General features: G+C 42.2%; 2 protein-coding genes and 1 pseudogene across 16 annotated transcripts in view; 2 read left to right on the forward strand and 1 right to left on the reverse strand.

The window, feature by feature from the left end:
* The window catches only part of LOC110513633 (uncharacterized), a 27,053-nt gene extending 13,181 nt beyond the window's left edge, over positions 1-13,872 (forward strand). For 3 of the 14 annotated variants that reach the window (XM_021593420.3, XM_090228913.1, XM_090228916.1), the window contains 5 exons: positions 1,379-1,454; positions 3,470-3,532; positions 3,648-3,717; positions 3,874-3,952; positions 5,053-5,414. In XM_021593420.3, coding sequence (XP_021449095.1) covers positions 1,379-1,454; positions 3,470-3,532; positions 3,648-3,717; positions 3,874-3,952; positions 5,053-5,056 — 292 coding nt within the window. In that variant the 3' untranslated portion in view covers positions 5,057-5,414. Of the gene's footprint in view, positions 1-586; positions 663-1,378; positions 1,455-3,469; positions 3,533-3,647; positions 3,718-3,873; positions 3,957-5,052; positions 5,415-12,377 lie in introns of those variants that run through there. The other 11 variants (XM_021593413.3, XM_021593442.3, XM_090228931.1 and 8 more) reach the window with 5 other exon arrangements.
* Positions 13,859-16,409, reverse strand: pmvk (phosphomevalonate kinase). The gene is made up of 5 exons (XM_021593461.3): positions 16,038-16,409; positions 15,863-15,926; positions 15,490-15,642; positions 15,108-15,237; positions 13,859-15,002 (listed from the first exon to the last, which is right to left on the reverse strand). Exons 1-5 carry the CDS (start codon positions 16,124-16,126, stop codon positions 14,854-14,856), a joined length of 585 nt encoding a protein of 194 aa, XP_021449136.1. The 5' UTR covers positions 16,127-16,409; the 3' UTR covers positions 13,859-14,853.
* Positions 16,410-18,075: 1,666 nt separating this feature from the next.
* Positions 18,076-27,772, forward strand: LOC110513748 (2,4-dienoyl-CoA reductase [(3E)-enoyl-CoA-producing], mitochondrial-like; annotated as a pseudogene). The gene is made up of 8 exons (XR_016493835.1): positions 18,076-18,295; positions 18,419-18,565; positions 20,216-20,315; positions 21,933-22,005; positions 22,165-22,311; positions 22,578-22,638; positions 22,907-23,034; positions 27,477-27,772. The product of XR_016493835.1 is annotated as a 2,4-dienoyl-CoA reductase [(3E)-enoyl-CoA-producing], mitochondrial-like (transcript).

Consider the following 27,772-nt stretch of genomic DNA (forward strand, 5'->3'; position numbering starts at 1 on the left):
ACACACCCACCAGTTCCCTCACTCTTATACTGCAGAAGTAAGTTTAAAGCCACAAAGGGTTTCAGCCATATGTTTGCATGGCGTTACTTAACTGGCCCCAACACGGCATTGCCTGACTGCATGACGCATTCACTCTAGTTACTTTAGTAGGAACTGCACATCCACTTTTATGTTACTTTTACATGTTTTGAAGATTTGTTGTTACCTAACAGTGAACTGGAGGTGCTTATGTTTATCTGCTGCATTCACTATGCAACAGAACGATACTGTTACTTTTGTAATTACCTGTAGTATAGCTGAAATATGTATTCAAATGTCTGCTAGCACTACACTGGACTAGCACGTTATCATTAGCATAAAAGTGGGAATGCCTTAACAGTACCATGACGATATCCAATCTGTCCTCTCCCGGTGTGTGTGCGTGCGTGCATGTGTCGTGGGTTTACCATACCGACATGTCCCTTTGTCGGTTACCATCTTCTCTTTCCCTCTATCTTGTCTTTTTCTGTCCATTTTCTCTCATTCTTTTGCTCTTTCTGCATGCGCTTCTGCGTCATGTGACCCCCCCCCCCCCACTCACTAACAGCAACGCCCGGAGGTTGGAGGAGCAGCTGAGGGGTTTCGACCAATCACTGAAGAGCCTGCAGGCCTCTGAGGACAAGGTACTTTCTCCCTGTTCTTACCAACTACAGGACAGAATGGTGCCTTATGGGGACCCTCGACGGGTCTGATTACAGACGTCCATAACCACGACCCTCTGAACCTGGTTTGTGAGAACCAGGAATGCTCACAGGGATTTTCAGTCCTCCTACGCTCGCTAACATAAATTCCTGCGTTCATCTGGCTGCATGACTGACCGCTGTAATTGTATAGCTGCTGCCTCCGCGATCCTCTCCCCTTCTCGTGTGTGCTCATTTTCACTTCTCAAACTCTCTGCATATCATCCGCATGAATTTATCCAGCTTTATCGAGACCTACAGGCGGTCCATATTCCAAGTTTACTAAGAGTATTTGACCACAAACATTTTCCCTTGGTTTATCAGGGATTTGTATGATAAGTCTATGCTTTGTATTGTTGGGATATTATTTAGTTTGTAGCAGAATGGCCATGCTCTGGGTCCCATTCCTCCGAGGTTAAAGTTCATGCCTTTCTCTCCTTGTTTTTCTCTTTGTAAATCTCTGTCTGTTGTCTCTACCCCCACCCTCTAATTCCCCTGTTCATTGTCACATCTTTTCTTTACCCCCCACCTTATCCATTGACCTTTGTCCTCATTTTCCTCACGCCCTCTCCTACCCACCCTCTTCCTCATCCCCCTATTCCTACACCCTGTTAAAACCCCAACCCCAAATGAACCGCAAAAAAAACTAAATACTGCAGCAAATGCGCCGAGTTGGAGGAGGAGCTGAAAAATGTCAGCAATAACTTAAAGTCCCTGGAAGCCCAAGCTGAGAAGGTAGGAGGGAGGGAGGGAAAACCCCTGCATGTTGTTTGGAACTGAACGTAACTGCACCCAGGCCAGTCCTGGAGACAACTACAGGTCCATTGACCACCTAAAACCCTCCAAAGCCTTATTGAACTGAAATGAGGGGAATGGAAAATGAGTGTTGCTGGTGAATGTCTTTAACTACAATATGATGACCATAACCCTGGATGTTGTGCATAACCTGAATTTGAAATGTTTGGTTTCCTTTGAGAGGGGATAAGTATTCTCTAATGTTTTAATAAGCATGTGTACTGGTATATGCTATAGAATGCTTGTCTTTAGTCTATAATGCCATGTGTAATCAGCTTAATTCATCAAAGTAGAGGCAGACCTGTTTGTCTTGTAATGGTGTCTGGCATTGTCACGCCCACAGCCTCAGCAAGTCGGTTGTGTTTCAGACATCCCCCAGAACCGGTTTGGTTCCTGCTCCCGTAACCACATGCATGTGCACCATAAGCTGATCTCTGTTTGAATGAACCGACCGATTTTTAAACTGCCAGCATCACAAATTCCCAGTCAACAACAAAGTCAGACGTTAGATTGCCTGGAATGTAGACAAGTACTCTAACAGCTCTAGAAGGCTCGCCAACCCGGAGGAAAATCCAGACACACAGATGTTCTCTCCTGTTGCCATTAAAGTGGAATGAGGAAGTACATATGAGCAGGCATCAAAACCAGCTCACTGGGGACTCCTCAATCCTGAACATCCATTTCTTTCTCCCATCTGAAGGGGACCAGGACTGGTTCTAACTAAGGTGTTTCAGGGCAGGGAGGGAGTCTGCATGGTGGTTGTCTGCTGTGGTGTAATCCTTAAGGTCTTCTGGATAAGAGGCCACACACACCCTGACTTTGCAGCTGCAAGAATGCAAACCCACATCTGGCCTAACACCCCCCCCCCCCCCCCCCCCCCAGGGTGATGACACTGTACTGCACAACACCAGTGCTCTGTAGCTCAGAGAAAGAGGCCTTTTCAGCAAACTCCCATTGCCAAACGAGTGTCTGTCAATGATGTCATCTGACGAGAAGCCTGTTTTTGTTTTCATTCTTCTTTTTCTCCCACCCAAACTAGCTGCATTGAAAGCTGCACAGATAGAAAACTGTCCATCTCTAACTCCTCAGGCATGTTGAGTCACACGTTCAGTCTACACACCTTCTCTCAAAAGCTTCAGCTTGATGAGCCCATGCCTTCCCACTCGGTCCGCACGAAGGTGGTAGAAAATATATTTATAACTAACCAAAGAGTTTATCTGTGTCGTTTAGTGGGAGCAAATTAAGCATAGTGGGCAGAACAAGCAAGGAGGTGGGCCAAACACAAACTAGTGAGATCCTATTGGTGCGTTGTAGCATATTTCCATTAGGGAATGCTCCCTTTGAAGTGCGCATGTGCACAAACTCAATTCGACCTTGCACTCCCAACAATGCAAGTTTTTAACTTTGGCAAAGCGTCAGGTCTCTAAAACGTTGTGCACTGTGTCCATAACAGATTCTAGTTTTGGGTACAAATGTCGGCCCAGCTTCACCTAGTTCCATCCTCTCACTAACCTTGACTGGACTTCCTCTCGCTACCATATTTGGTGGTGAACATTCTAAACGGATAGCCCCGCGACTTGTCTGGGTTACCCCTTCTGTCTGTGGTGGTAGAGTTGCCACTGGCAACCTGTTTCGACTCAAATCCTCATAGTACAGCAGCCACAGTCAAAAGCTTATGAGCAGGCTGAGTACTCAAAAGGAATGAGGAATAAGAATCTGTTTCTCCTAATTGTAGGCCAACCCCCTTCCCAGGGGGTTTCTTTGCCCAGGGGGTTTCTTATCTGTTCCTAATTAGTCACAGATGTCCAGCCATGTTACTACTACATGACAGAAGAATCATGGCTGTTCTATGCGAACACGCTGATGTTGTGCTGTCCTGAATAAGCCCGAGGACTCCCTAGTGTCCCAAACATGTGGTTCTCTGATTAGCTTTTCTCTTCCTTTGTCCCCTACAGTACTCCCAGAAAGAGGACAAGTATGAGGAGGAGATCAAGATCCTGACCGACAAACTCAAAGAGGTGAGATTCCCCGGAAACGCCTATCATGAATCTCTGAATGGTTGATGACGGATGCTGTGGTATGTGCCTGTATTGCTGTGGTGGGGGGTTTAATAAACTTGTTACTTTCCCATAGGCTGAAACCCGTGCTGAGTTTGCTGAGAGATCAGTGGCCAAACTGGAAAAGACCATTGATGACCTGGAAGGTAGGACTCTCACTCTCCACATTGTTGTAATTTACAGTACTGTTATGAACTGTACTCTCCCTCCTGTGCCCTCTCTCTGGCTTTGTCTTTCTCTCATCCCTCTTGGCGTATATCTCTCCTCATCCCTTTCTCCTCTCCCCCTCTGTGCTCCCACAGATGAGCTCTATGCACAGAAATTGAAGTACAAAGCCATTAGTGAGGAGTTGGACCATGCCCTCAATGACATGACCTCCATGTAAATACTCATTTAGATGCCTGTTGTGGTGTGCGTTGAACTGGAGTGTGTTAATAACAGTATGATTCAGTAACAGTATGCAGACTGTCATAAGAGGATGGTACAAGTTGAGTTGCTAGGGAACTATTGTAGTGGAATGTGCTCTGGTAGCCTTTGGATGATTGTGCTGGAAAATGTATCGCACTAAACAATGTATTGAGGCATAGTCCACCATGTACACATACCATTTTATTCTGACTCTAGGGATAGATACATTGTAGATGGATACAAGCATATGGTAGCTACAAGTACGTCTCCAGAGACCTTGAGCTTTCCTCTTTCTCGTATCACTCACTTCTGCAAAGTAACGGATGTGAGCTGTCACCTTGGCAACGGCACAAGACACGAACACTGAGACTATGTAGATATGGCTCGCACACTATCACATGTAACCGTCGACACATGATATTTTTATGGAAATCAATGCCTTTGACTCTTGTCTAGGTCAGGGATTCCATTTGGAACTATTGATTTGCAGCTTGTGTGTATGTTATCTGCTTGTTTGGCAATTTCTTTCAGTCTAATTCAATTACAAGTTTGAGTATCCCAGTCTTCTACTGTAATACACTTAAAGGGCAATTCCACCACTTTAACCTAATTCATCTCCAGCACCAAACCAGTGTCTAAATATGTGAAAATGGTGCAATTCTCTGATCTGTGGTTAAGGTCCTAAAACAAATGATGCTTCTCATCACAGGATTAATCAAAGTAAAACACACCAGTGAGTTTCTAGCCCAAGGGAGTATTTTCTTGATTTCCACGTCACCATAAATCTCATTGTTTGACAATCATTTAACTTTTGATATCGTCGGGTAGAACTAACATTTTGAACAACTTAAATGCGCTGTTTTCACATGTTGACACTGGTGTTGTGCTGGAGATAATGAAAACGAGGCTGAAAAATTGGTGGAGTTGCCCTTAAACTCCGGTCATGCATGGTGTGTTTTGGAGTCGCATGGATTGCAGGCTTGCTGTGAGTTTACACCCCCATGACCACAATAACCATGGTGTGTCAGGATTATTTGACGTGTTAAATTTCCATTGCTCCGTCTCTATTTCAGATAAATTGGACTCGTTAGATTTCTGGAAAACCCAGTACACTCTGAATTCGGTCTGCCTGAACTGCCACAACGGTTGCGTGCTCTCCCCCCCTTTCCTTTCTAGAGAGAAAGAACCAACCCCTCCTCATAGTCACCAGTGCCTGTCTCTTCTGTTCTCTTTGGACTGTTTTCTCATCTCCCTTTGTCATTGGCCCAGTTGCGGCCAGCAAGCTGGCTGAGTTTCTGTGTTACTGTCTTTTTATTGTCCATCTGTCTGGACTCCTTTCCTATCTGTACTGCACTGCTCAGTCTCTGACAAACTTATGTTCACACACTCTGTATTTGTGACTGTCTCTCTGTACCTAATGAAGAGGGGGGAAAAATAATGCCTCTGCTGTTGTCTGTGCTCTCTATGTTCACTGGTTTTTGGCTGTCCACACTGTCTGGGTTTCATTGGTTTCGCTCCACTATGCATTTTGGCATGGATATGCATCACCAAAGGTGGGTCAGTGTTGTCTGATGCAACAGTGAATGTTAGGCTAGATTTTGCTGCACTTCTTGAATTGGCACCAAAGGCATAACATCCTCAGACACACATACATTTTGGAAATATGTCCTGGTGATCACTCAAAGACGATCCAGTATTGCGGACCAGGTTTGTGTAATCCTAGATTACAGGTGGAACAGACCCTTACCTTTCTCTCATGATCACCCTTCTGAGTCACGTCTTATGAAGTGACCCAAAAGAGGAAAGCTCAAAACAGATTTTCAGGTGAATTATTACGTTGTCAGAGAACTAAGTATAGAAACTTGCAAATATATAATTTTTTTTCATTTGTAAAATAACCTAAAAGATATGCTGGTAGCACATTAACCTGGTCAGTGCACTAATTATTGAAGTTGTGCAATTATTGTATTTTTAATGTGACCTGGTGTCAGGAATGTTTATTATTTGTAGATAAATTGACTCCTCCTTGTTACTGAAGCAGAAAAGCCTGTAATAGTGACTAGCTCAGTCAGCTTTGGTATTCCAAACACTGTCAGTACACACAGCATTGTCATTGTACAGCTAACTGAGCTAGCTACACTAAGTAGTTTGACAAGATGCCTAAAATGGACTATTCAATGACATCAAAATGACATGCCTGTGGTTGCACAAAATGAGTCGAATGAGCAATGACTGTCATAATGCAAGATATTAACTTGGTAATTATTGACTTAAATCTACAGAATTCATTACACACCCATAACTAAATACACAACCTTTTATTACAGTCTTATGTTTGCTATCTTGGCATAAATGCATTAGGGGTGGGATAATATTACCATAGCATAATTATAGCCAATCACAATATTCAATGGTACCATTTTGTATAAAGTTACTGCTGAGATTTTTGCAACAGTTTGGTTTTGAAATGAAGACCAAAGATTTTTTTTTAAAGTTCTTGACATCTGCAGTTCCAACAATTAGTCACCCCACCACTGTTTTGGTAAAGGGATGAGGCTGGGCCTCCCGAGTGGCACAGTGGTCTAAGGCTAGAGATCCTGGTTCGAGTCCAGGCTCTGTCACAGCAACCGGGAGACCCATGGGGTGGCGTGCAATTGGCCCAGCGTTGTCCGGGTTAGGGGAGTGTTTGGCCGGCCGGGATGTCCTTGTCCCATCTCGCTCTAGCGACTCCAGTGGCGGGCTGGGTGCATGCACGCTCGCCAGGTGTACGGCGTTTCCTCTGACACATTGGTGCGGCTGGCTTCCGGGTTAAGCGGGTATTGTGTTAACCTCTAGCGTCGAGCAATCCCGTATCCGGGAGCATAATCATAGCCTCAAGCTCATTAGCATAACGCAACGTTAACTATTCATGAAAATCGCAAATGAAATAAATATATTGGCTCACAAGCTTAGCCTTTTGTTAACACTGTCATCTCAGATTTTCAAAATATGCTTTTCAACCATAGCTACACAAGCATTTGTGTAAGAGTATTGATAGCTAGTATAGCATTAAGCCTAGCATTCAGCAGGCAACATTTTCACAAAAACAAGAAAAGCATTCAAATAAAATAATTTACCTTTGAAGAACTTCGGATGTTTTCAATGAGGAGACTCTCAGTTAGATAGCAAATGTTTTTCCAAAAATATTATTTGTGTAGGAGAAATTGCTCCGTTTTGTTCATCACGTTTGGCTAAGAAAAAAAAAACGAAAATTCAGTCATTACAACGCCAAACTTTTTTCCAAATTAACTCCATAATATTGACAGAAACATGGCAAATGTTGTTTAGAATAAATCCTCAAGGTGTTTTTCACATATCTATTCGATGATAAATAATTCGTGACAGTTTGGTTTCTCCTCTGAACCAAATGGAAAAATGCACGCAGCTGGAGATTACGCAATAATTTCGACAGAGGACACCAAGCGGGCACCTGGTAAATGTAGTCTTATGGTCAATCTTCCAATGATATGCCTACAAATACGTCACAATGTTGCAGACACCTTGGGGAAACGACAAAGTGTAGGCTCATTCCTGGCGCATTCACAGCCATATAAGGAGACATTGGAACACAGCGCATTCAAAATCTGGGGCACTTCCTGTATGAAATTTCATCTTGGTTTCGCCTGTAGCATTATTTCTGTGGCAATCGCAGACTATCTTTGCAGTTCTGGAAACGTCAGTGTTTTCTTTCCAAAGCTGTCAATTATATGCATAGTCTAGCATCTTTTCGTGACAAAATATCTTGTTTAAAATGTTTTTTTATCCAAAAATTAAAAGAGCGCCCCCTAATGCATAACTGGTTAAGAAGCAGTGCGGCTTGGCTGGGTTGTGTTTTGGAGGGCTCACGACCTTCGCCTCTCCCGAGTCCGTACGGGAGTTTCAGCGACGGGACAAGGCTAACTTACCACTTGGATACCACGAAAAAGGGGTAATAAAATAAAGGGGTGAGGTTGGAGAAATGCAACCACTTTCAAAATCATAAGAACGAGCGACGGACGGACTGACCAGCCATGATATAAAAATCATAGTTTTAACCATGTTTTGGGGCTTGGAGTAAAACAATGGAGTAAAACAAGCTTGTATTTTGGGTTCTGATGGGGTATGGCAGTTGGACTAAGCTCATGAGGCATTCATAAGTTATATTCTTCAAGAATCAATAGGTTTAGCCTATCAATTTTAAAAGTCCAAAAAATGTATGTAGAAATCGCAGATTGACAGAATAAGCATTACTAACATTGCCATAAAGTCTTGGTATATCAATATCATTCAGCCATTCCATAAAGAAATCACAAGACCCACAACTAAAATAAAGTTGTATCAAATATCCCCCACAAGGCAGGTTACCCACATTTCAGTAGAGATAAATGGTGTCTGTTAAATATATATTGGGCTGCTTCTTTTTGTTTTGTAGATAATAAGTAAGTTATTTATTACCATCCAGGGAAGAAAGACTGACCCCCCCCCCCCCCCCCCCAAAAAAAAAAATGTGGTACCAATTGCTTCTAATACACCAGATGTATGTCCTTGAACAGTCCTTGAATTTCTTTTAATCGCTCACAACAACATAAGTTAGTTCTAATGGCAGCCTGCAGTACCCCGGTCGGCCTTAAACGTGAGTTACTCGATGAGGAGGGCAGCACTGAGCTAGCCTGCAACGTCTCTTCCTGGACTAGCACAAATTGCGCGTGCTATGTCTCAATGAGATGCCATCTTAACCGACTTCATTTGACTTCGATGCACTATTGTCTTCACATAGAAATCAATGTTGTCAAGTGATTGATGGCTTTGTACGTACATATACAGTACCAGTCAAAAGTTTAGACTCCTACTCATTCCATGATTTTCTTTATTTGTACTATTTTCTACATTGTAGAATAATAGTGAAGGCAAACTATGAAATGACACACTTGGAATCATGTAGTAACCAAAAAGTGTTATATTTTACATTTGAGATTCCTCAAAGTAGCCACTCGTTGCCTTGACAGCTTTGCGAACTCTTTGCATTCTCTCAACCAGCTTCACCTGGAATGATTTTCCAATGGTCTTGAAGGACTTCCCACACATGCTAAACACTTGTTGGCTGCTTTTCCTTCACTCTGCTGTCCAACTCATCCCAAACCATCTGAATTGGGTTGAGGTCGGTTGATTGTGGAGGCCAGGTCATCTGATGCAGCACTCCCATCAGTCTCCTTGGTCAAATAGCCCTTCAACAGCCTGGAGTTGTGTTGGGTCATTTGTCCTGTCTGCGCATCACTGCAGAATGTGGTAGCTGTGCTGGCTAATTGTGCCTTGAATTCTAAATAAATCACTGACTGTTACTAGCAAAGCACCCCCACATCTCACCACCTCCATGTTTCACGGTGGAAACCACATATGTGCAGATCTTTTCAGCTACTCTACGTCTAACAAAGACATGGCGGTTGGAACCAAAAATAACATTTGAACTCATCAGACCAAATGACTGATTTCCACCTGTCAAATGTCCATTGCTTGTTTTTTTTGTTGTTGGCCCAAGCAAGTCTTATTGGTGTCCTTTTAGTAGTGGTTTCTTTGCAGCAATTTGACCATGAAGGCTTGTTCCACGCCGTCTCCTCTGAACAGTTGATGTTGAGATGTCTGTTACTTGAACTCTGAAGAATTTATTTGGGCTGCAATTTGTGCCTGTTAACTCTAATGAACTTCTCCTCTGCAGCAGAGGTAACTCTGGGTCTTCCTTTCCTGTGATGGTCCTCATGAGTCAGTTTCATCATAGGGCTTGGTGGTTTTTGCGACTGCACTTCAACTTTAAAAGTTCTTAATTTTGCGCCTTGACTGACCTTCCTGTCTTAAAATAAGAGCTGTGTCTTAAAGTTTGAGCTGTTCTTGCCGTAATATGAATTTGGTATTTTACAAAATGGGGCTATCTTCTGTATACCACATTCTTTTAACAAGGCTAACCTGTTAATTGAAACCCATTCCAGGTGACTACCTCATGAAACTGGTTGAGAGCTTTGCACACTCTTGGCAGTGATCAAGGGAAAGGGTGGCTACTTTGAAGAATCTCAAATATAAAATATATTTGAACTTTGGTTACTACATGATTCCATGTGTTATTTCATAGTTTTGATGTCTTAACTATTCTACAATGTGAAAATAGAAAAATAAAGAGAAACCCTTGAATGAGTAGATGTGTCAACTTTTGACTGGTATGTATGCATGTAGTCATTGTTTCCATCTAGTGCACCATGACTGTGCTACTGCAATTTAAAAAAAAAAAATATATATATATATATATATATATATATATTACGCTGGCTACAAATTTTAAGCAGAAGCTGGCTGGGTGAATACTTTGCTAGTATGCCTTTAAAAATATTTTTCTTGTTCAAGCCAGCCAAGATTTCATGGAGGGTCTCTTTCCACTTTAATAAAAAAAGTTTAGCCAACATAGGTCGGTAATTTACTAGCCAAAGGTTGTGATGAATACCAAATAAAGCTATGTGTTGAGAACTAGGCAACGATAGCCAAACTAGTATATCAACCAATATACTGTGAATTCCAGTCATAACTATAACACTTGCTGTCCCATGCAGGCAGTACAAAACGTGTTCATAGCAAGCAAAATTAAACCCCACTACTGTTGTACTTTCTTACTCTAGCGCTTTGACTTGTTTCCTTACTAGCACGGACCTGATGGCTGCTTTGAGGAATGTTTTTACTGACGTGGTTGTCTTACTTCACTACCTTAAGTTGACAAGTCTGACTACTGTATTGCTTTCCTGTCTGGTCTACCCAAGAAAGCCATTGGTCAACTGCAAAACATACAGAATACTGCAGCACGGGTACTGACCAAGACCAGATGGAGAGCACACATTACCCCGGTTTTAAGGTCTTTGCACTGGCTGCCTGTGAGTTTTGGAATACATTTTTAAGATTCTATTGTTTGTAAATCAATCTGCAATTGTGCACCCCAATACATGTCAGACATGCTTTTAAGTTATGTACCCAGTAGGTCCCTCAGGTCCTCTGGCACTGGCCTTTTTAATTATACCAAAGCCTAGGACCAAGAGGCATGAAGAGACGGCCTCTAGTTATTATGCCCCCAGCTTTTGGAATAGCCTGCCAGAGAAACTGTGGATGTATCTAATATCTGCTGTAAAATATTCAGTACTGAGAGAGTCTTGGTCATTTCGTCAAACAATCATCTTTTATTTAATATCGGTTTAATTATTGCAGTGAGACCGTCAGCCCACCAGTCTTAACCGGCTGTTAGGCTGAGAGTCTAGCCTTTACAGATGTTGCAGTTTTTTTTAGCTGATACCAAGATTGCTTAGTCAGTCACTTCTAACCTTCCCATAAGCCACCTTGGTTATCTACACAGGATGGTATTTTACTTTGTCTCATCTTCCTGGCATCTGAGAAACTGAGGCATTGTTAACTCTTCCAGGCTCTCTCTCGTGTAAATATTTCAGCTTTTATATATATTTTTTTCTGTAAAGCACATTGCGTTGCATTCCAAGTCTGAAATGTGCTGAAGTAAATACTTGAAGTTGAATGTAAGTCGCTCTGGATAAAGGTGTCTGCTAAAGGCCTAAATTGTAAATGTAGCTGACAGGTCAGACCTTTTTAATGAAATGTTAGTGTGAGTAGATCTCGTTTTCTGCCATGATCTCGCTCTGTCAGAGCTAAATAAGGCCATGCAGTAGCTCGGGCTGTGTTCGTTTTCAAGGTGACTTATACTGTAGTTAAATAGGGAATTATTCTCTGGTGATACCAAACCTCCATAATGTATAGCATACAACACGGCTCTCTTTGCTCTATGGAGACCTTGTGAATTATGAAGCTATGTCATAGAATTTACCTTAGTCACCCCGGGTTTTGTTTTACAGATTAAGGCTTACATATTTTGTTCTATCACTATATAGAGAAGTTGTTTTCAAATGTTATGTTTTGGTCTAAGTTCCCCTTTTGAGGTACTGCTAGAATTACCAGGAAGTACTTTCTGATATTTGTTGACCCCTGGTATTAAGGGGGATCTCCAACTTCAACATCTGACCAGGAGCTATACCATCTTTTGGAGTTGTAGAAACAGATGTCTTACTACTTCTGTCAGCTACAGCTGAACTCATTCCTTGAGTTTTTTTAATGTATGTGATTTATTGTTTTCAAAGTAGTCATATACTGATTTGATGCTATCAGGAGGTTTTGTCATGTGGATTGACATGGTTTAGCCCTTGGCGTTGCTCCACTATAGTGTAGTAGACCTCTTAGTAAACTCAAACACCACTTTTAACATCTCAATGTCTTGCCTCCTACGTCCTCATCTCACCACCAGGAGGACCCTTATCTTACATTCGTTCTTTCTTTGTGTGATTTACAGATGCGCTAGCCAACGCCAAGGAGGAGAATGTCAACATCCACGCCACCCTGGACAAGACCCTGGAGGACCTCAACAGCTTCTGAGTGGCTACTGGCCCCTCCACCACCTCTTACTGCTCCACCCCCTCACCTCTGGCCCTGTCTCTCTGTCTGTGCTGGCTGACTGTTTAGCGTGGGGGGGATGTTCATTGTTTTTGGTGAAGGTAGCACTTTCTTCAGTCCACACCTAGCCAAATGTTTCTCCCCAGTAGACCAAAATGGCTGACCGCCCCTCCCACATTCCACCCCAGTATCTGCGGATGCTCTCTGGATGAGCACCCCCCCCCCCCTTATTTTTTTTAGAGCCTCTTCATAGCTTTCTTTTAGTCTTAAAAGGGCAACATTTACTCAAGCACCCACATCTTAAGTGTCTCACAGGTTTCTAATATTCACATTCCAGCTTAGGTGTGTTTTGAGGCCATTCCTATGATCTTTCTTTGGCTGCTAGCTGTTTTAGCCGTAAGCGTTTTAAATACATTGAGGCTTTTCTCTCTTTCTGATAACCCTTGTTACGGGGATATTTGGTGTCCACTGGGACACATATGAAGGTGGCGAGGGTAATAACTCTTACCTAATTATGTCTCCCTTTTGGAATGGGACCACCATTTTGATCATAAACTCTCCCTCTGTTATCCCCATCTGAACCACTTGCCCTACCAACATATCGCCTCAAACTCTTGTCCCCCTCTAACCACTCACCTTCTGCTGGAACATCCTTACACAAGCACTGCTTTTCTACTGTGCCAATGCCCAGAGGGTCCACAACTGTGCTACCTTTTGTCAAGTAGTTTGTGTTAATTTACAAGTAAGGGCTGGGGGGGTGACATGTTTATTTCTTAAAAGGGAGAAGTGTTTTGTTTAGTTGCATGACATTTGTATTTTTGTTTTTATCTGGAGTCATTTTCCAAAAAAGGGCCAATGTCACAAGTTACTGTAAACTGAATGTTTTTTTTCCCCCCAGTTAACTTCCCCCTTCAGGATCAGGAAATGTAATTGTGAATGAGTTGTAGGTCATTGAAGGGATATAAATGTCGTATAGCTTCAGACAGAATTGAATGCAGATATTCTAGCCAATTGCAGCTGTAGACCTCTAAACTAATTGTTATTTTTCCCAATAAGATGTGGGGGAGGGGAGTGATCAGCCAATCACTACGCATTCCACTGCCAAAATGGAAGCATAGGGGCCAATGAATAGGGAGAAGGGACACAAGGGTATTATCTAAACTTATCAGTATAGGCAAAACTTTTTTTTTCTGCAAATGAAGTGAACTGCAAACCTTATAAAATGTAAAGAAATAAAAAGTAAAATATTGCATCAAGTTTAACTGGAAATTTTCACTCGACGCCAAGGGTGTAAACATTGTGTTATCAGTAATGTTTTCATTGTAATAATTATGACACACAAATGGACACCATTTAAAAAATAAAGAACCACGATTTGTATTGACATTCCAAAATATTTTTTCCCCATTTATTTTCTTCAGTTTGACGCAACTCTTAATTTAGAAATTGAGTGCTATGGAGTTACTCTTTCAAAATGTGAACATTGATTCCCTCATGTCTACTTTAAAATGTTTTACGAACTAACACTTACCCTGCTATTAGAACATTGATCATGTCTGTGTCTAGTACATTTAATCCTGTTGAATGGGTGTGTAATGCAGTATTGTGCTAATTTTACCATGGGTCAACATATGTGCAACTAAAACTCTTTTCTAGTAGCCTATTGTACAATCTAAGACGATTAAAAACAAAATTAAAAAATGGCACAATGACACTTATATAAGTACAGATTAAGTCATCTGCACATTAGGTCTTGATGACATTTGCCTCCTGCATGGAGGACATCACTAAGTGCAGGTAAACACCAAAATAAAGGAAACTCCAACATACATCAATTAATAGGGCACCAGAAAAGTTAATGCACCTTGGCAGCTATTAAAGTGTTGAACTTTATTGGATGAATGTGACAGGCACATCTCTTCTAGCCATGGTAGCCAAAATAATGGGCTACTGGGCATTTTTATACATCACCCTAAGCATGATGGGATGTTTTAATTGCTTAATTAACTCAAACCACACCTGTGTGGAAGCACCAGCTTTCAATATACTTTGTATCCTTTATTTTCTCAAGTGTTTAATTTTGGCAGTTGTGTGTGTGTGTGATCCATGTAAATTCATATATCGGTCAGTGCTAATATACACACCGTTCATGTTTGGGTTTTTGATCAGATTTTAGTATTCTTGCCCTGCTACTTAGTTGATAGTACAGAACACTGTAGAGAAATAAATACTACATATTCCCACTTTCTGCTGCTCCTCAGTGTGACAGATGTTCTAGGATTTTCACAGAAAATAGTGTAATGTATACCCAACTACACTTTCCAACAATAAGAGCCTTCAGCAAGTTCCTACAGCTGTGTAATGGCCCCTCCAATTCAGTCTTCTTTTGCCTTTTCTTTGGCTATTGAGAGCAGCCCAGTAGCAAGCTGCTCCTCCAGTTGGGATCCATCGCCCTCATTTTTGATTATCCAATCAAAATCCACTCCTTGGTCGAGCCCACATTCAGACTCAGCATCATCTATTCCTGCAGAGAGAGAGGGTGTGGTGTTGAATTGATTGTCGTTGAAGAGGTATTGTATTTCTCTCAAAAGTAAATAACATTATTACGTGATCAGAGTAGGTATTGCACCTGTTGTGAACTCCCAGCCCCTCTCCCTCCGTGTCTCTTCTGAGGCCTCCACCCGAACACAGCGAGACTGACTAGGATACTCCCTCCAGAACCACTGCAGGTCTGACAGACGGCGCGTATCACTCACAATCTGGGGCACAATAGAGATTAGAGAAAGTATAATGGTAGAGGACAATATATGATACTTCAACTGCTCATCAGGCAGTGTCTGGAAAAGTTATTTGGTCAGGTTCACCAACACTAAATATGCAGATGGTCAGTTTCTAATAGCAAGTAAGACCTGACTCAAAAGACTTGCGTTTGACAAATTGTACGTGGCGGGACTTGGCTTGTAGTGTGTTGCCCCATAACAGTGGATCAATTGAGAATTTTGTTATCTTACCCAGATAGGCTGCTGGGCTTCCTTGATGGCCACACGACAGAAGAACCCTGGGTCCTTCTCCCTCTGCTTCTCACCCCACTGGATCATGTCAGCACGGTACTTCTCCTTGTACTCACCTGCTCCCAACAGCTCATCAAAGTCCAATCCATGGTCCTGTAGGCATAGTGGGTAATATAAGGAGAGACAGTGGTATTGTTCCTCCATTCACTAGTAGTGGGTATTGTAGACCCAACTGGGCATGCAGGCTTTTGTTCCTGCCCAGCGCTTAATATCTGATCGATTATCTGAATTTGGTGTTGTATTAGCTGGAACACAAGCCTGCACACCGAGGATCGGCCAGGATGATGTAGCACAACTGTACACAAGTACCAACCTGTGCGTATTGCTGTTTAAGAGGACCCGAGAGACGCAAGATACAGCATACATCTGGACCTAGTCTGATAGAAATTAAACACAAATCACATTGTTAAACGAATATAACACGTGATAGAGCATTCAATTCAGCGATAATAGCTTTGATAGGTCTGTAAACAGTATGTCAATAGTACCTTTGGTGAATCAAATCCGTCACGTAATCTTTTCCAGATTTGCGTTTCCCGCTAAATAAAAGGATGAGTTTGGGTTCTACTGTCGCCATCGAAAAAACGTTGCAGCAACCAATTTATGTGTTTTGTTTTTCATACAGTGTAGCTAGCCTCTTCGTGTACAAATTAACCGTACCACATGCATTATGGTTGGTTGGGCTACAGTAATATACATATAACAGGCGCCATTAAATATAAAATGTGCTCATTTGATCGAATTTGTTAGAGAAAATATATATTTCAATACTTTTACTATATTGATTTATTTATTTAAAGATGTAGTCATTCTTATAATTGATAAACTTTACAAATATGGGCAAACGTTGGTTAAAAAAACTGTCATGCGAGGTTTACGGTAACCATCGCCATCATATCATGGACCTTACCATTGACATGCGGAAATAGGGTGATCATATGAAATATAAAATATGTAATGGTTTCTTTAATGACGACAACATCAAATTGAATACGTGAATGCAAAATAATAGGGATATTGTGCTGATATTGAAAGAAAAAGTATTATAAATACGTAAAATGACTCAAGACAGTCTGACTAAGATCATGGAACCACCTACTTTATAGTCAATAACCCTCTCCCCTTCTGTACCCTACTGAAATCAGGGCACAAATCAAATCAAATTTTGAAAACATGGCATCCACTTTACTGGGAAGGGTGTCATCAATATTTAGAACTGATTTAACCTTGCCGTTGAAGAGTCTTGTCTACAGACGGGTAAACATTGCCACCGAGATGAATGCAATAACTACCAAATCACATAAAACACGTATTTGTTGTGTAAGTTAGCTAGCTAGCTGCTAGTTTAGCAGCAGGTTGTTGTTAGTTGGCTAGCTAACTGTTAGGTGTGCGTCTATGGGAAAGCTGTGCAGCAGCCTACACATTATTTCCGATGTTGACAGACATGAGTGCATTCTGCAATATTTCTGGCATAGCTATCTACATTTGTTCCAGTGTTCTGCTACAGATACATTGCTGAGAAGTGTAGGGACAGTTGACGATATGACCACTTTAGTGATGTTCATGCAAGAGCACATACTAAACTAAATACTAAACCTGTGTAGGCAGCTTGCTGTGTGTTCTCACAGCCAGACATGTAACCATCTCAACCTTTCCTCCAGCCCCCACTCCACTGGGAATGTGAGCACCCCCACTGTTGGAGGAGTAGAGTGAATCAGTGGTGTGTATTAATATAAGTAATTGCTCTTACTAATGCATTTGTTTAACAGGAAAGACAACTCGTTTTTAATTCAATGGCCTCTATGCTACTTGTAGATGTGCAAGTTCAAATATAGCACAAGTACAAGTTCTTATATAGTGCAGGAGAACAGCAAGCCCGGTTAAACACCCCCCCCCCCCCCCCCCCCCCCCCCCCCCCCAGATGAAGCAGCATCTCATGGCACAACACCTCTCCCCATGTGACCGAACAGTACTTGTGTGTATTTACTGACATGTATGTGTAACTGATAGATGCACACACACACACTACATGTTAAGTATTTTATTGGTCTGTAATGTCTTTTTCTTTATGTGTCGGACCCCAGTTGGCGTCCGCTAATGGGCATCCTAATGAATCAAAACCAAATCTGTGACTCACAACATCCCTTTTCAGCTGGTTCAGTAATACACATTTTTGTGTGTTATCTCATTTACTCGCCTTAAACAGCTGTTCAGCAGTGGGACTAGGTCATTGAGTGAGACTGGACCCCCCCCCCCCCCCCCAGCTAAATTATTTCCTGCAAATGAGGGATCAATGCTGGTCCCTTGGACTTACCAAGATAAAGTGGCCTTTATCACAGAAAGAGGAATGGGGTTGGGAAAAGGCATGACCACAGCACTGTCAGCACTTGGGTCAGAGTGTGTCATCGCTAGTAGGTGAGTGGGAACTTGGTAGTCAGTCGGGCCATAAATCCCAACTTTATAGGTCAACACTACTGCTGCCTTGCTCTCAAATTAGAAAATACATTTTTTGGGGGGACGTTTTGAAAAAGACTGCAGAGGAAATTACAGCCCAGACAGGAAATAAGGTACTACTACTACTGATCAATTACCCACATTGAATGCATTCATTATCCAAGAGTTCTAGATACTGATAAATCAGTATGAACTCTGCTTTAAGTAGTCCATGCTGTGCAGTGTGATGTTAGACCCCAAGTCAATTGAAGCTGCTGTGTACCAACTGGTGGAGGTTGCTGGTCTCCCTGATGTACATAGGTACAGATCAGAGACGATTTTGTCTAAAATGTGGTACGCTTCGCTGTTCTAGATGTACTGGTCAATAATACTCCATTTGCTTGGTAAATATCATCCTCCTCTCTTGTTCCTCTAGGTGGTGATCAACAACGCTGCAGGGAACTTCATCTCCCCGTCAGAGAAGCTGTCTGCCAACGCATGGAGGACCATCACAGACATTGTCCTGAACGGCCAGGCTTCATCACCCTGGAGCTGGGCAAGAGGCTGATACTAGCCGACAAGGGTAAGCACCAGAGCTATCTGATGGAGCCCATAAGCACAGATCTAGGATCAGCTTTCCCGTCCCCATTTAATTGTGTTGTAATGTATTGTGTAGTGCTGCCACCAGGGGGCAGTAAAGATTCACAATTTGCCTACAACTCCTGGACATTTGATCCTCAGTAGTATAACAAGTGAGGAACAACCCAGAACATTGGTGTGGATGTAAGTGTAACATGAATCTCTGTTTTCTATTTATGTGTAATATTGACAGTGATTGAGCCTCAATATGAAATGCTTGAGCACTTTTCCATTCACTTGGTCATAGTCTAGCATCACTCCAGTTATCTACTGCCCTTGTGCCCTAAGCTCCTCTTGGCTTTGCGTGCATGCACCCTCTCATTCATTCTCGGCCTCTTTTTTGTCTCCTCTCTCAGCTGTCCCTGGATAAAGGGGCAATGATATGTAAGGGGAGGATAGGAGAAGCCTTGACTCTCATGCATTGTTGTGCCTATGTATAATGTGTGTGTGTGTGTGGATAAGCTTTATTATTCATGTGAATATCCCAGCCCTTCTCTATTACTGTGGCTTTTCCATCTGCCCTCAGCAATGCAATTAGGCAAATCACAATTAAGCAATTACCTTGGAGTACAAAGACAAAAACATGCCATCACACTAGAGGCCCTATTCAATCTGATCTGATGTTTTTCCAAAACAGCCATTCTTCCAACAGTGCAAGAAAGCATATTTTAATTGATACCCAGGTGTCTGTTCTTCTTTCATACTATTAGGATTATTCTATTGCAGGGGTGCATAAACTTTTTGGCTTGACGGCCACATCGGGATTTTGAAATTCAACGGAGGGTCGCACATTTTTTATTTGATCGATTTGTTCGTCAAAATATATTTGCGAGCCAAAAATAATAATTTCCCTCCCTGTTCTATCGGCTACATAAATCTAAATGTGCTTTTATCACAGTACAAGAAAGTTGTTTTGTATTTTCACCTGGCAGCTTGGCTCCAAGCTTTGATTAAGTAGTCTCACAGACAAACTATCTCCTTCCACTACCCCATGTCATTTGTTTTATTGATTCAGAAATTACTCTTGACTCGTGTTAAATCTATTGCAGTGTAATCTGGCCCACAACAGCCACCGTGTTTTATGAAAGGGAAAGGGGGACACCTAGTCAGTACAACTGAATGCATTTCAACTGAAATGTGTCTTCCGCATTTAACCCAACCCCTCTGAATCAGAGAGGTGCGGGGGGCTACCATAATCATCATCCGTGTCTTCGGCGCTCGGGGAACAGTGGGTTAAATGCCTTGCTCGGGGGCAGAACGACAGATTTTTACCTTGTCAGTTCAGGGATTCGATCTACAGTAGCAACCTTTCAGTTACTGGCCCTACGCACTAACCACTAGGATACCTACCGCCCCCTGAGCTGTGCAGGATATAAAAGCCTATTGAAATGTACAATGACTAACTGCAGCTCTCAGGTCATTGGAGGATCAAGTCAGCCTATGACAGTCTAATGAAGAGAATAATTAATTGGTTTGAACTGGGATCAGTTGTAAATTATAGGGATGTACATGATGACACATTGACACATATTGCTGGGCATATACTGTACATATTTTTGTTTCTTTGTGGTATTTACACACATTGTGTTTGTAGGTGCTGCGTTTCTGGCCATCACCGCCATCTACGCAGAGAACGTCTCTGGATTTGTGATTCCCAGCGCGGCTGCTAAGTCAGGAGTGGAAACTCTGTGCATGTAAGTATTTACAAAGAGGCACTACCAAAAACCTATCACCGGTTTAGGACCCGTTTCCCTGTCCTAAACCAACCTGTAACCCCTATCACTAGTCTCCTTAACAGAGGCAGAATTGCACCCATCACACGTAGACATCCACACTGGCCTCATTTGAAAAGATTTGGCTCTCTCACTTATCAAACGCCTTATGAACACTAATGCATTTTTAAAGAGAAGCAGTCATTAGCATAACGAAGGTCCAGGAACATTTAATTAACATTAAAGTGTGTCTCTCTCTCCCGATCCCCCTCCAGTAGGATTTAGACAATAATGAAGACGGATGGGGTGTGTGTGTATGTACCTTGTTCGTTCATACACGTGTGAATCCATTAGTGGGTGTGAGAACCCAATAAAATCCTAAATGGGACCGACACCTTTCATGTGAAGACAGGGATGCTCTTATCAAATGAAGAATACACCTTCATAATGAACCTCTGAGGGCTTTTACCGAAAGAAAGATCCCACTCAATATTAGTCCGTATCAATCCCGTTGAAAGAGTTAATGACACTATAAGGTTTCCCCATAAACCCAGGGGCCTGGGAATGATAAATGGGGGAACTATTCGTGTCTCTCACAATCACGTCCCTTTTGTACCTTGAAATGTTTGACGTCCAATACAAGTGACCGCAGTGTGTGTGTGTGTGTGTGTGTGTGTGTGTGTGTGTGTGTGTGTGTGCGGGTTCCAGACTAGCTGGAATGCCATTTAAGCTTACGCTTGAATCCAAAATAAAGGAAACACTTGAGTAAATGAGGGATAAAGTCTATTGAAAGCAGGTTGTTCCACCCATGTGTGGATCCTGAGTTAATTAAGCAGTTAACATCCCATCATGCTTGGGTGTCATGCAGAAAAATGCCTGGTTGTCCAGTGATGTTGAAAGAGGGGTCTTAAAGGAGCATATGGGGTTTGTGTAGTGGCATACTGGAGAGTTACCTGGTTGGTCCATTCATGCAGTCTTTTTTTCCTGTGTGAATGAGCGCTATTATCCGATAAAGGACCCCCCCCCCCCTATATGAATTCACTCACACCAAAAAAGTGACCCCTCTAGTTTGTGAAGGCAGCAGCAGCCAAATTCCATGCTCATTTATTGCGCCAGGCATCTCAGGGGAGAGCGAGCCTATTTTTAGATCCTACTCTTTCATTACAGTTTTTTTGTGCGGAGGGTTTCAAGAAACTAGAGGGAATGAATCAATTCAACAAGCACCACCCTCGGCGCCTCTCACTATAATGTTCCCAGAATGACATGGAATGACTAAAGCACTCCTGGCATCTACTTTTTGGCACCCCAGCTTTTTCTGCATGAATAGTCGAGATGTATTTTGTTTTTAGGTGCAGCTAGTTACCCTCCAATCATATTAGACTTAGACTGAAGGCCCCATTTATGAGTGATTACCTATGAGAATATTTAGGAGGTAGTGCCTCACTCCTAGGCCCAAGTCTAAACTGATTCCTTGAGCCTACACTAGACCCTCTTTATTAGAATATGCAGTAGTGGTAGTTCTTGATGTCTTTTTCTTCCTTTTTTCCTGTGTGTGTTATTGTATGTGCATATGTAAACAAACTACTGTTTGTTTCTCAGGTCTTTGGCTGCGGTGTGGGGAAGGTACGGCTTGAGGTTTAATGTCATCCAGCCAGGACCAATCAGAACCAAGGTAACAGACACAACTCTGGCATGAATCTTTACAAATATACTGTGTTGACATAAAAAAAATAAAAAATAATAATAATCTTTAAATCTTTCCCTTTCTAGTCTTATCTTGGCTTGTGAATGTATAATTAGCTATGTCTTGTGACCTCTTCTCTTTGTGTAGGGGGCCTTCAGTCGTCTCGATCCTGCGGGCATGTTTGAGAAGGCCATGATCGGCAGGATACCCGTGGGCAGGCTGGGCACGCCCGGAGAGATTGCCAACCTGGCAGCCTACCTGTGCAGTGACTATGCCTGCTGGGTGTCTGGAGCGGTAAGAGAATGTGTGTCTGTCTGTCTTGATAAGCTAAGCAGGCAGTGGAGACCAATCACTATGTTAGCTGAATGCCTGCCTTGCAGAATGGGTATCTGGAAATTGCAGATGTCAGTAAGTCCTTCACTGTAAATTACATTTAAAGTGCACTAGGATTAACCAATGCAGGTATAGGGATGGACTATGGCTAAGGGAAAAATGATGACTCAACATTCACATAAATCGTGTTCTTCTCTTTAGTTGTGCCCATTCTCTTATATTTACAGATCTTACGAATGGAAGTTGGTGATTGTCTCCATGGCAGGCGAAGTCAATGATCTGAGGAGGGTGTGTGCTGGAACTAACTTAGTAAACCCTGTTCCACTGTCAGGACCGGAACTTTAACACTAAAAAGTAATATGAACATAGAATGATAATTTGAAGGCATTGCTACCTTTTGCATAATCTCTGTTCTGTTATGCGACTAGCTATTGATTCAGTAACAAGATTGCAAGTGAGCTGTTGTGGAAATCAGCCTCATTTTATGACAGATGTTAGTTTATGGATATGTGGGTCAGGTTGTGCTAGTTTTAACTTGCTGTGTTGTGTGTGTCAGGTCACTAAGGAGCAGTGGGCTATGATGGAGACCATGATCAGGGGCACCAAGGGATCCTAAGAAGTCAAGATTGGAACATGATACTAACTCTACCACTGTTAATGCTCCAGGGAAACACAGACACACAGGTACTGTACACACAGACAATCTTTCCCTCTGTTTCTGACCGACAGTTGAAGTTGGAAGTTTACATACACTTAGGTTGGAGTCATTAAAACTCATTTTTCAACCACTCCACGAATTTCTAATTAACAAATTATAGTTTTGGCAAGTCGGTTAGGACATCTACTTTGTGCATGACAATTGTTTACAGACAGATATCACAATTCCAATTGGTCAGAAGTTTACATACACTAAGTTGACTGTGCTTTTAAACAGCTTGGAAAAAATCCAGAAAATTATGTCATGGCTTTAGAAGCTTCTGATAGGCTAATTGACATCATTTAAGTCAATTGGAGGTGTACCTGTGGATGTATTTCAAGGCCTACCTTCAAACTCAGTGTCTCTTTGCTTGACATCATGGGAAAATCAAAAGGAATCAGCCAAGACCTCAGAAAAACAATTGTAGACCTCCACAAGTCTGGTTCATCCTTGGGAGCAATTTCCAAATGCCTGAAGGTACCACATTCATCTGTACAAACAATTGTACCCAAGTATAAACACCATGGGACCACACAGCCCTCGTACCGCTCAGGATGGAGAACCGTTCTGTCTCCTAGAGATGAACGTACTTTGGTGCGAAAATTGCAAATCAATCCCAGAACAACAGCAAAGGAACTTGTGAAGATGCTGGAGGAAACAGGTACAAAAGTATCTGTATCCACAGTAAAACGAGTCCTATATCGACATAACCTGAAAGGCCGCTCAGCAAGGAAGAAGCCACTGCTCCAAAACCGCCATAAAAGAGTCAGATTACGGTTTGCAACTGCACATGGGGACAAATATCGTACTTTTTGGATAAATGTCCTCTGGTCTGATGAAACAAAAATAGAACTGTTTGGCCATAATGACCATCATTATGTTTGGAGGAAAAAGGGGGAGGCTTACAAGCCTAAGAACACCATCCAAACCGTGAAGCACGGGGGTGGTAGCTTCATGTTGTGGGGGTGCTTTGCTGCAGGAGGGACTGGTGCACTCCTCAAAATAGATGGCATCATGAGGTAGGAAAATTATGTGGATATATTGAAGCAACATCTCAAGACATAAGTTAAAGCTTGGTCGCAAATGGGTCGTCCAAATGGACAATGACCCTAAGCATACTTCTAAATGTGTGGCCAAATGGCTTATGGACAACAAAGTCAAGGTATTGGAGTGGCCATCACAAATCCCTGACCTTAATCCTATACAAAATGTGTGGGCAGAACTGAAAAAGCATGTGCAAGCAAGGAGGCCTACAAACCTGATTCAGTTACACCAGCTCTGTCAGGAGGAATGGGCCGAAATTCCCCAACTTATTGTGGGAAGGTTGTTGAAGGCTACCCAAAAGGTTTGACCATTTAAAGGCAATGCTACCAAACACTCAATTAGTATATGTAAACTTCTGACCCACTGGGAATGTGATGAAAGAAATAAAAGCTGAAATAAATCATTCTCTCTCTCTTATTCTGACATTTCACATTCTTAAAATAAAGTGGTGATCCTAACTGAACTAAGACAGGGAATGTTTACTAGGATTAAATGTCAGGAATTGTGAAAAACTGAGTTCAAATGTATTTGGCTAAGGTGTATGTAAACTTCCGTCTTCAACTGTAGAACAGAGATTATACCATGTCAGGGAATATGGCTACAGGATCGACACACACGCACAAACACACACACCCCACCACCACACTCTGAGATTCTACAGTTGTGGCCAAAAGTTTTCAGAATGACACAAATATACATTTTCACCAAGTCTGCTGCCTCAGTGTCTTTAGATATTTTTGTCAGATGTTATTATGGAATACTGAAGTATAATTACAAGCATTTCATAAGTGTCAAAGGCTTTTTATTGACAATTACACGAAGTTAATGCAAAGAGTCAATATTTGCAGTGTTGACCCTTCTTTTTCAAGACCTCTGCAATCCGCCCTGGCATGCTGTCAATGAACTTCTGGGCCATATCCTGACTGATGGCAGCCCATTCTTGCATAATCAATGCTTGGAGTTTATCAGAATTTGTGGGTTTTTGTTTGTCCACAAGGATTGACCACAAGTTCTCAATGGGATTAAGGTCTGGGGAGTTTCCTGGCCATGGACCCAAAATATCAATGTTTTGCTCCCCGAGCCACTTAGTTATCACTTTTGCCTTATGGCAAGGCACTCCATCATGCTGGAAAAGGCATTGTTCATCACCAAACTGTTCCTGGATGGTTGGGAGAAGTTGTTCTCGGGGGATGTGTTGGTACCATTCTTTATTCATGGCCGTGTTCTTAGGCAAAATTGTGAGTGAGCCCACTCCCTTGACTGAGAAGTAACCCCACACATGAATGGTCTCAGGATGCTTTACTGTTGGCATGACACAGGACTTATGGTAGTGCTCACCTTGTCTTCTCCGGACAAGCTTTTATCTGGATGTCCCAAACAATCGGAAAGGGGATTCATCAGAGAAAATGACTTTACCCCAATCCTCAGCAGTCCAATCCCTGTACCTTTTGCAGAATATCAGTCTGTCCCTGATATTTTTCCTGGAGAGAAGTGGCTTCTTTGCTGCCCTTCTTGACACCAGGCCATCCTCAAAGTCTTTGCCTCACTGTTCGTGCAGATGCACTCACAGCTGCCTGCTGCCATTCCTGAGCAAGCTCTGTACTGGTGGTTCCCCGATCCCGCAGCTGAATCAACTTTAGGATACCATCCTGGCGCTTGCTGGATTTTCTTGGGCGCCCTGAAGCCTTCTTCACAACAATTGAACCACTCTCCTTGAAGTTCTTGATGATCCGATAAATGGTTGATTTAGGTGCAATCTTACTGGCAGCAATATCCTTGCCTGTGAAGCCTTTTTTGTGCAAAGCAATGATGGCGGCTTGTGTTTCCGTGCAGGTAACCATGGTTGATAGAGGAAGAACAATGATTCCATGCACCACCCTCCTTTTGAAGCTTCCAGTCTGTTATTCGAACTCAATCAGCATGACAGAGTGATCTCCAGCCTTGTCCTCGTCAACACTCACACCTGTGTTAACGAGAGAATCACTGACATGATGTCAGCTGGTCCTTTTGTGGCAGGGCTGAAATGCAGTGGAAATGTTTTTTGGGGATTCACTTTTTGCATGGCAAAAAGGGACTTTGCAATTAATTGCAATTCATCTGATCACTCTTCATAACATTCTGGGGTATTGGCAAATTGCCGTCATACAAACTGAGGCAGCAGACTTTTTGAAAATTCATATTTGTGTCATTCTCAACACTTTTGGCCACACCTGTACTGGCTACAGCACTCCCTGGATGAAACTGGCTTCTCATTGGTTGAGAAACCTGTCCTTTCCTACGATTGACTTGGTATTTTGCCAAACGTAACGTGTATCATTTGTTTTTACAGTGATGCCTTGAAAATAATTAATTCTGTTCTTTAAAAAAACATGTTTCAATGGCCTATCTAAGTTGAACTCCAGTAATGCTATTCATTGCTGTTAAGTGATTGTCTTGTGCTCTGTGTGTACAATACGTGAGCTTTACATGGATTTGTCTGTATGGAGTATGTTGAATAAAAGACAGGAGACATTTTATTTGTCTCTGATACATTCTTATATAATTCTCAGCCACCTAATGTGACATCGAGCGTTCGATGGATTGACACTATTCATTTCCTCCCGAGCTGCTCTATCATTATTTTAGTTACTCGGACAAATCAATAGTCTAAATGCTGACATAGGCTTGTATGGATCTAATACACTGCTAAGCTGTTATAAATAAATAACCAAAATAAGATGTTCTTGGTCAGAAGTGGGATTTGTAGCAAGTTGAAAAGCTTGTCAAATGCATAATCATTGATGAACCGTTTAAATGCTTCGTAAATGTGTTTTAATATTCTTTGAAGTAATCACTGATATGCCAAGGCTTCATTGGTGAAAGTAAAAGGATGGAAACACAGCCTTCACGCATCCAATCACATACCGATTTGTTACCTCAAGGAAGGATGTGATACATTTTGACAACCTTGGAATTGGGCCTAAGCCTTTTATCGGTGCACCATACGTGACGCTAAATGAAAATGTCGCCAAACGTGAAGTAGCCCATGTCTCATTGTCAGGCATAGCGGGGAGCTGTCTTACTGTGATGTGTAGGCATTGTGCCAGTGAGATACTCTACAGAGACACAGAGAACCCTACTCCCTCCCATCTCTATTTGTATTGTGCAAGTCACACTACTGTTATCTTTCATACTCTCCATTTCCTCCCTGTTCTACTTCCCCCTCCTTCTTTACCTCCTTTAACTCTTTCCCTTTCATTCCTCTTCTCCCTGTCTGTCTGAACCCCCTCCCCCACTCATCCTTACATTTTCTATTTCATTTTCCTCCCTTCCTTTATTCAAAGCCTTCTCTTACAGTTGGAGCGTGGTGGATTGTCAGGTCATATTTTCTCCTTTCCGCCACCAGACCTTGTCCTCCCCCACTGAACAGAGGGTGCTTGACTGTGTCTGATGCCATAGGACAACACCAAACAACCACAACGGAGGAAACGTCCTTTCAATCCAACACAAAGCACCAGTTCACTGACCCTCCTGCTAAAGCTGTGTGTATGTGTCTCACATTTTTGGAATATCTCCAGGATAAACACTATTACTCTGATTGTGGTGTCAGCAACACTTAGCTGAGAAAATGAAATGTGGTGGAGTTTTATTTACCTTTCCTATGAGGTTTGTGGAAATGTCCAATTAAAAAAAACTACAATT

Source organism: Oncorhynchus mykiss, chromosome 3 (assembly GCF_057628025.1).
Source record: "Oncorhynchus mykiss isolate SJ-2025 chromosome 3, ASM5762802v1, whole genome shotgun sequence".
NCBI lineage: Eukaryota > Metazoa > Chordata > Actinopteri > Salmoniformes > Salmonidae > Oncorhynchus > Oncorhynchus mykiss.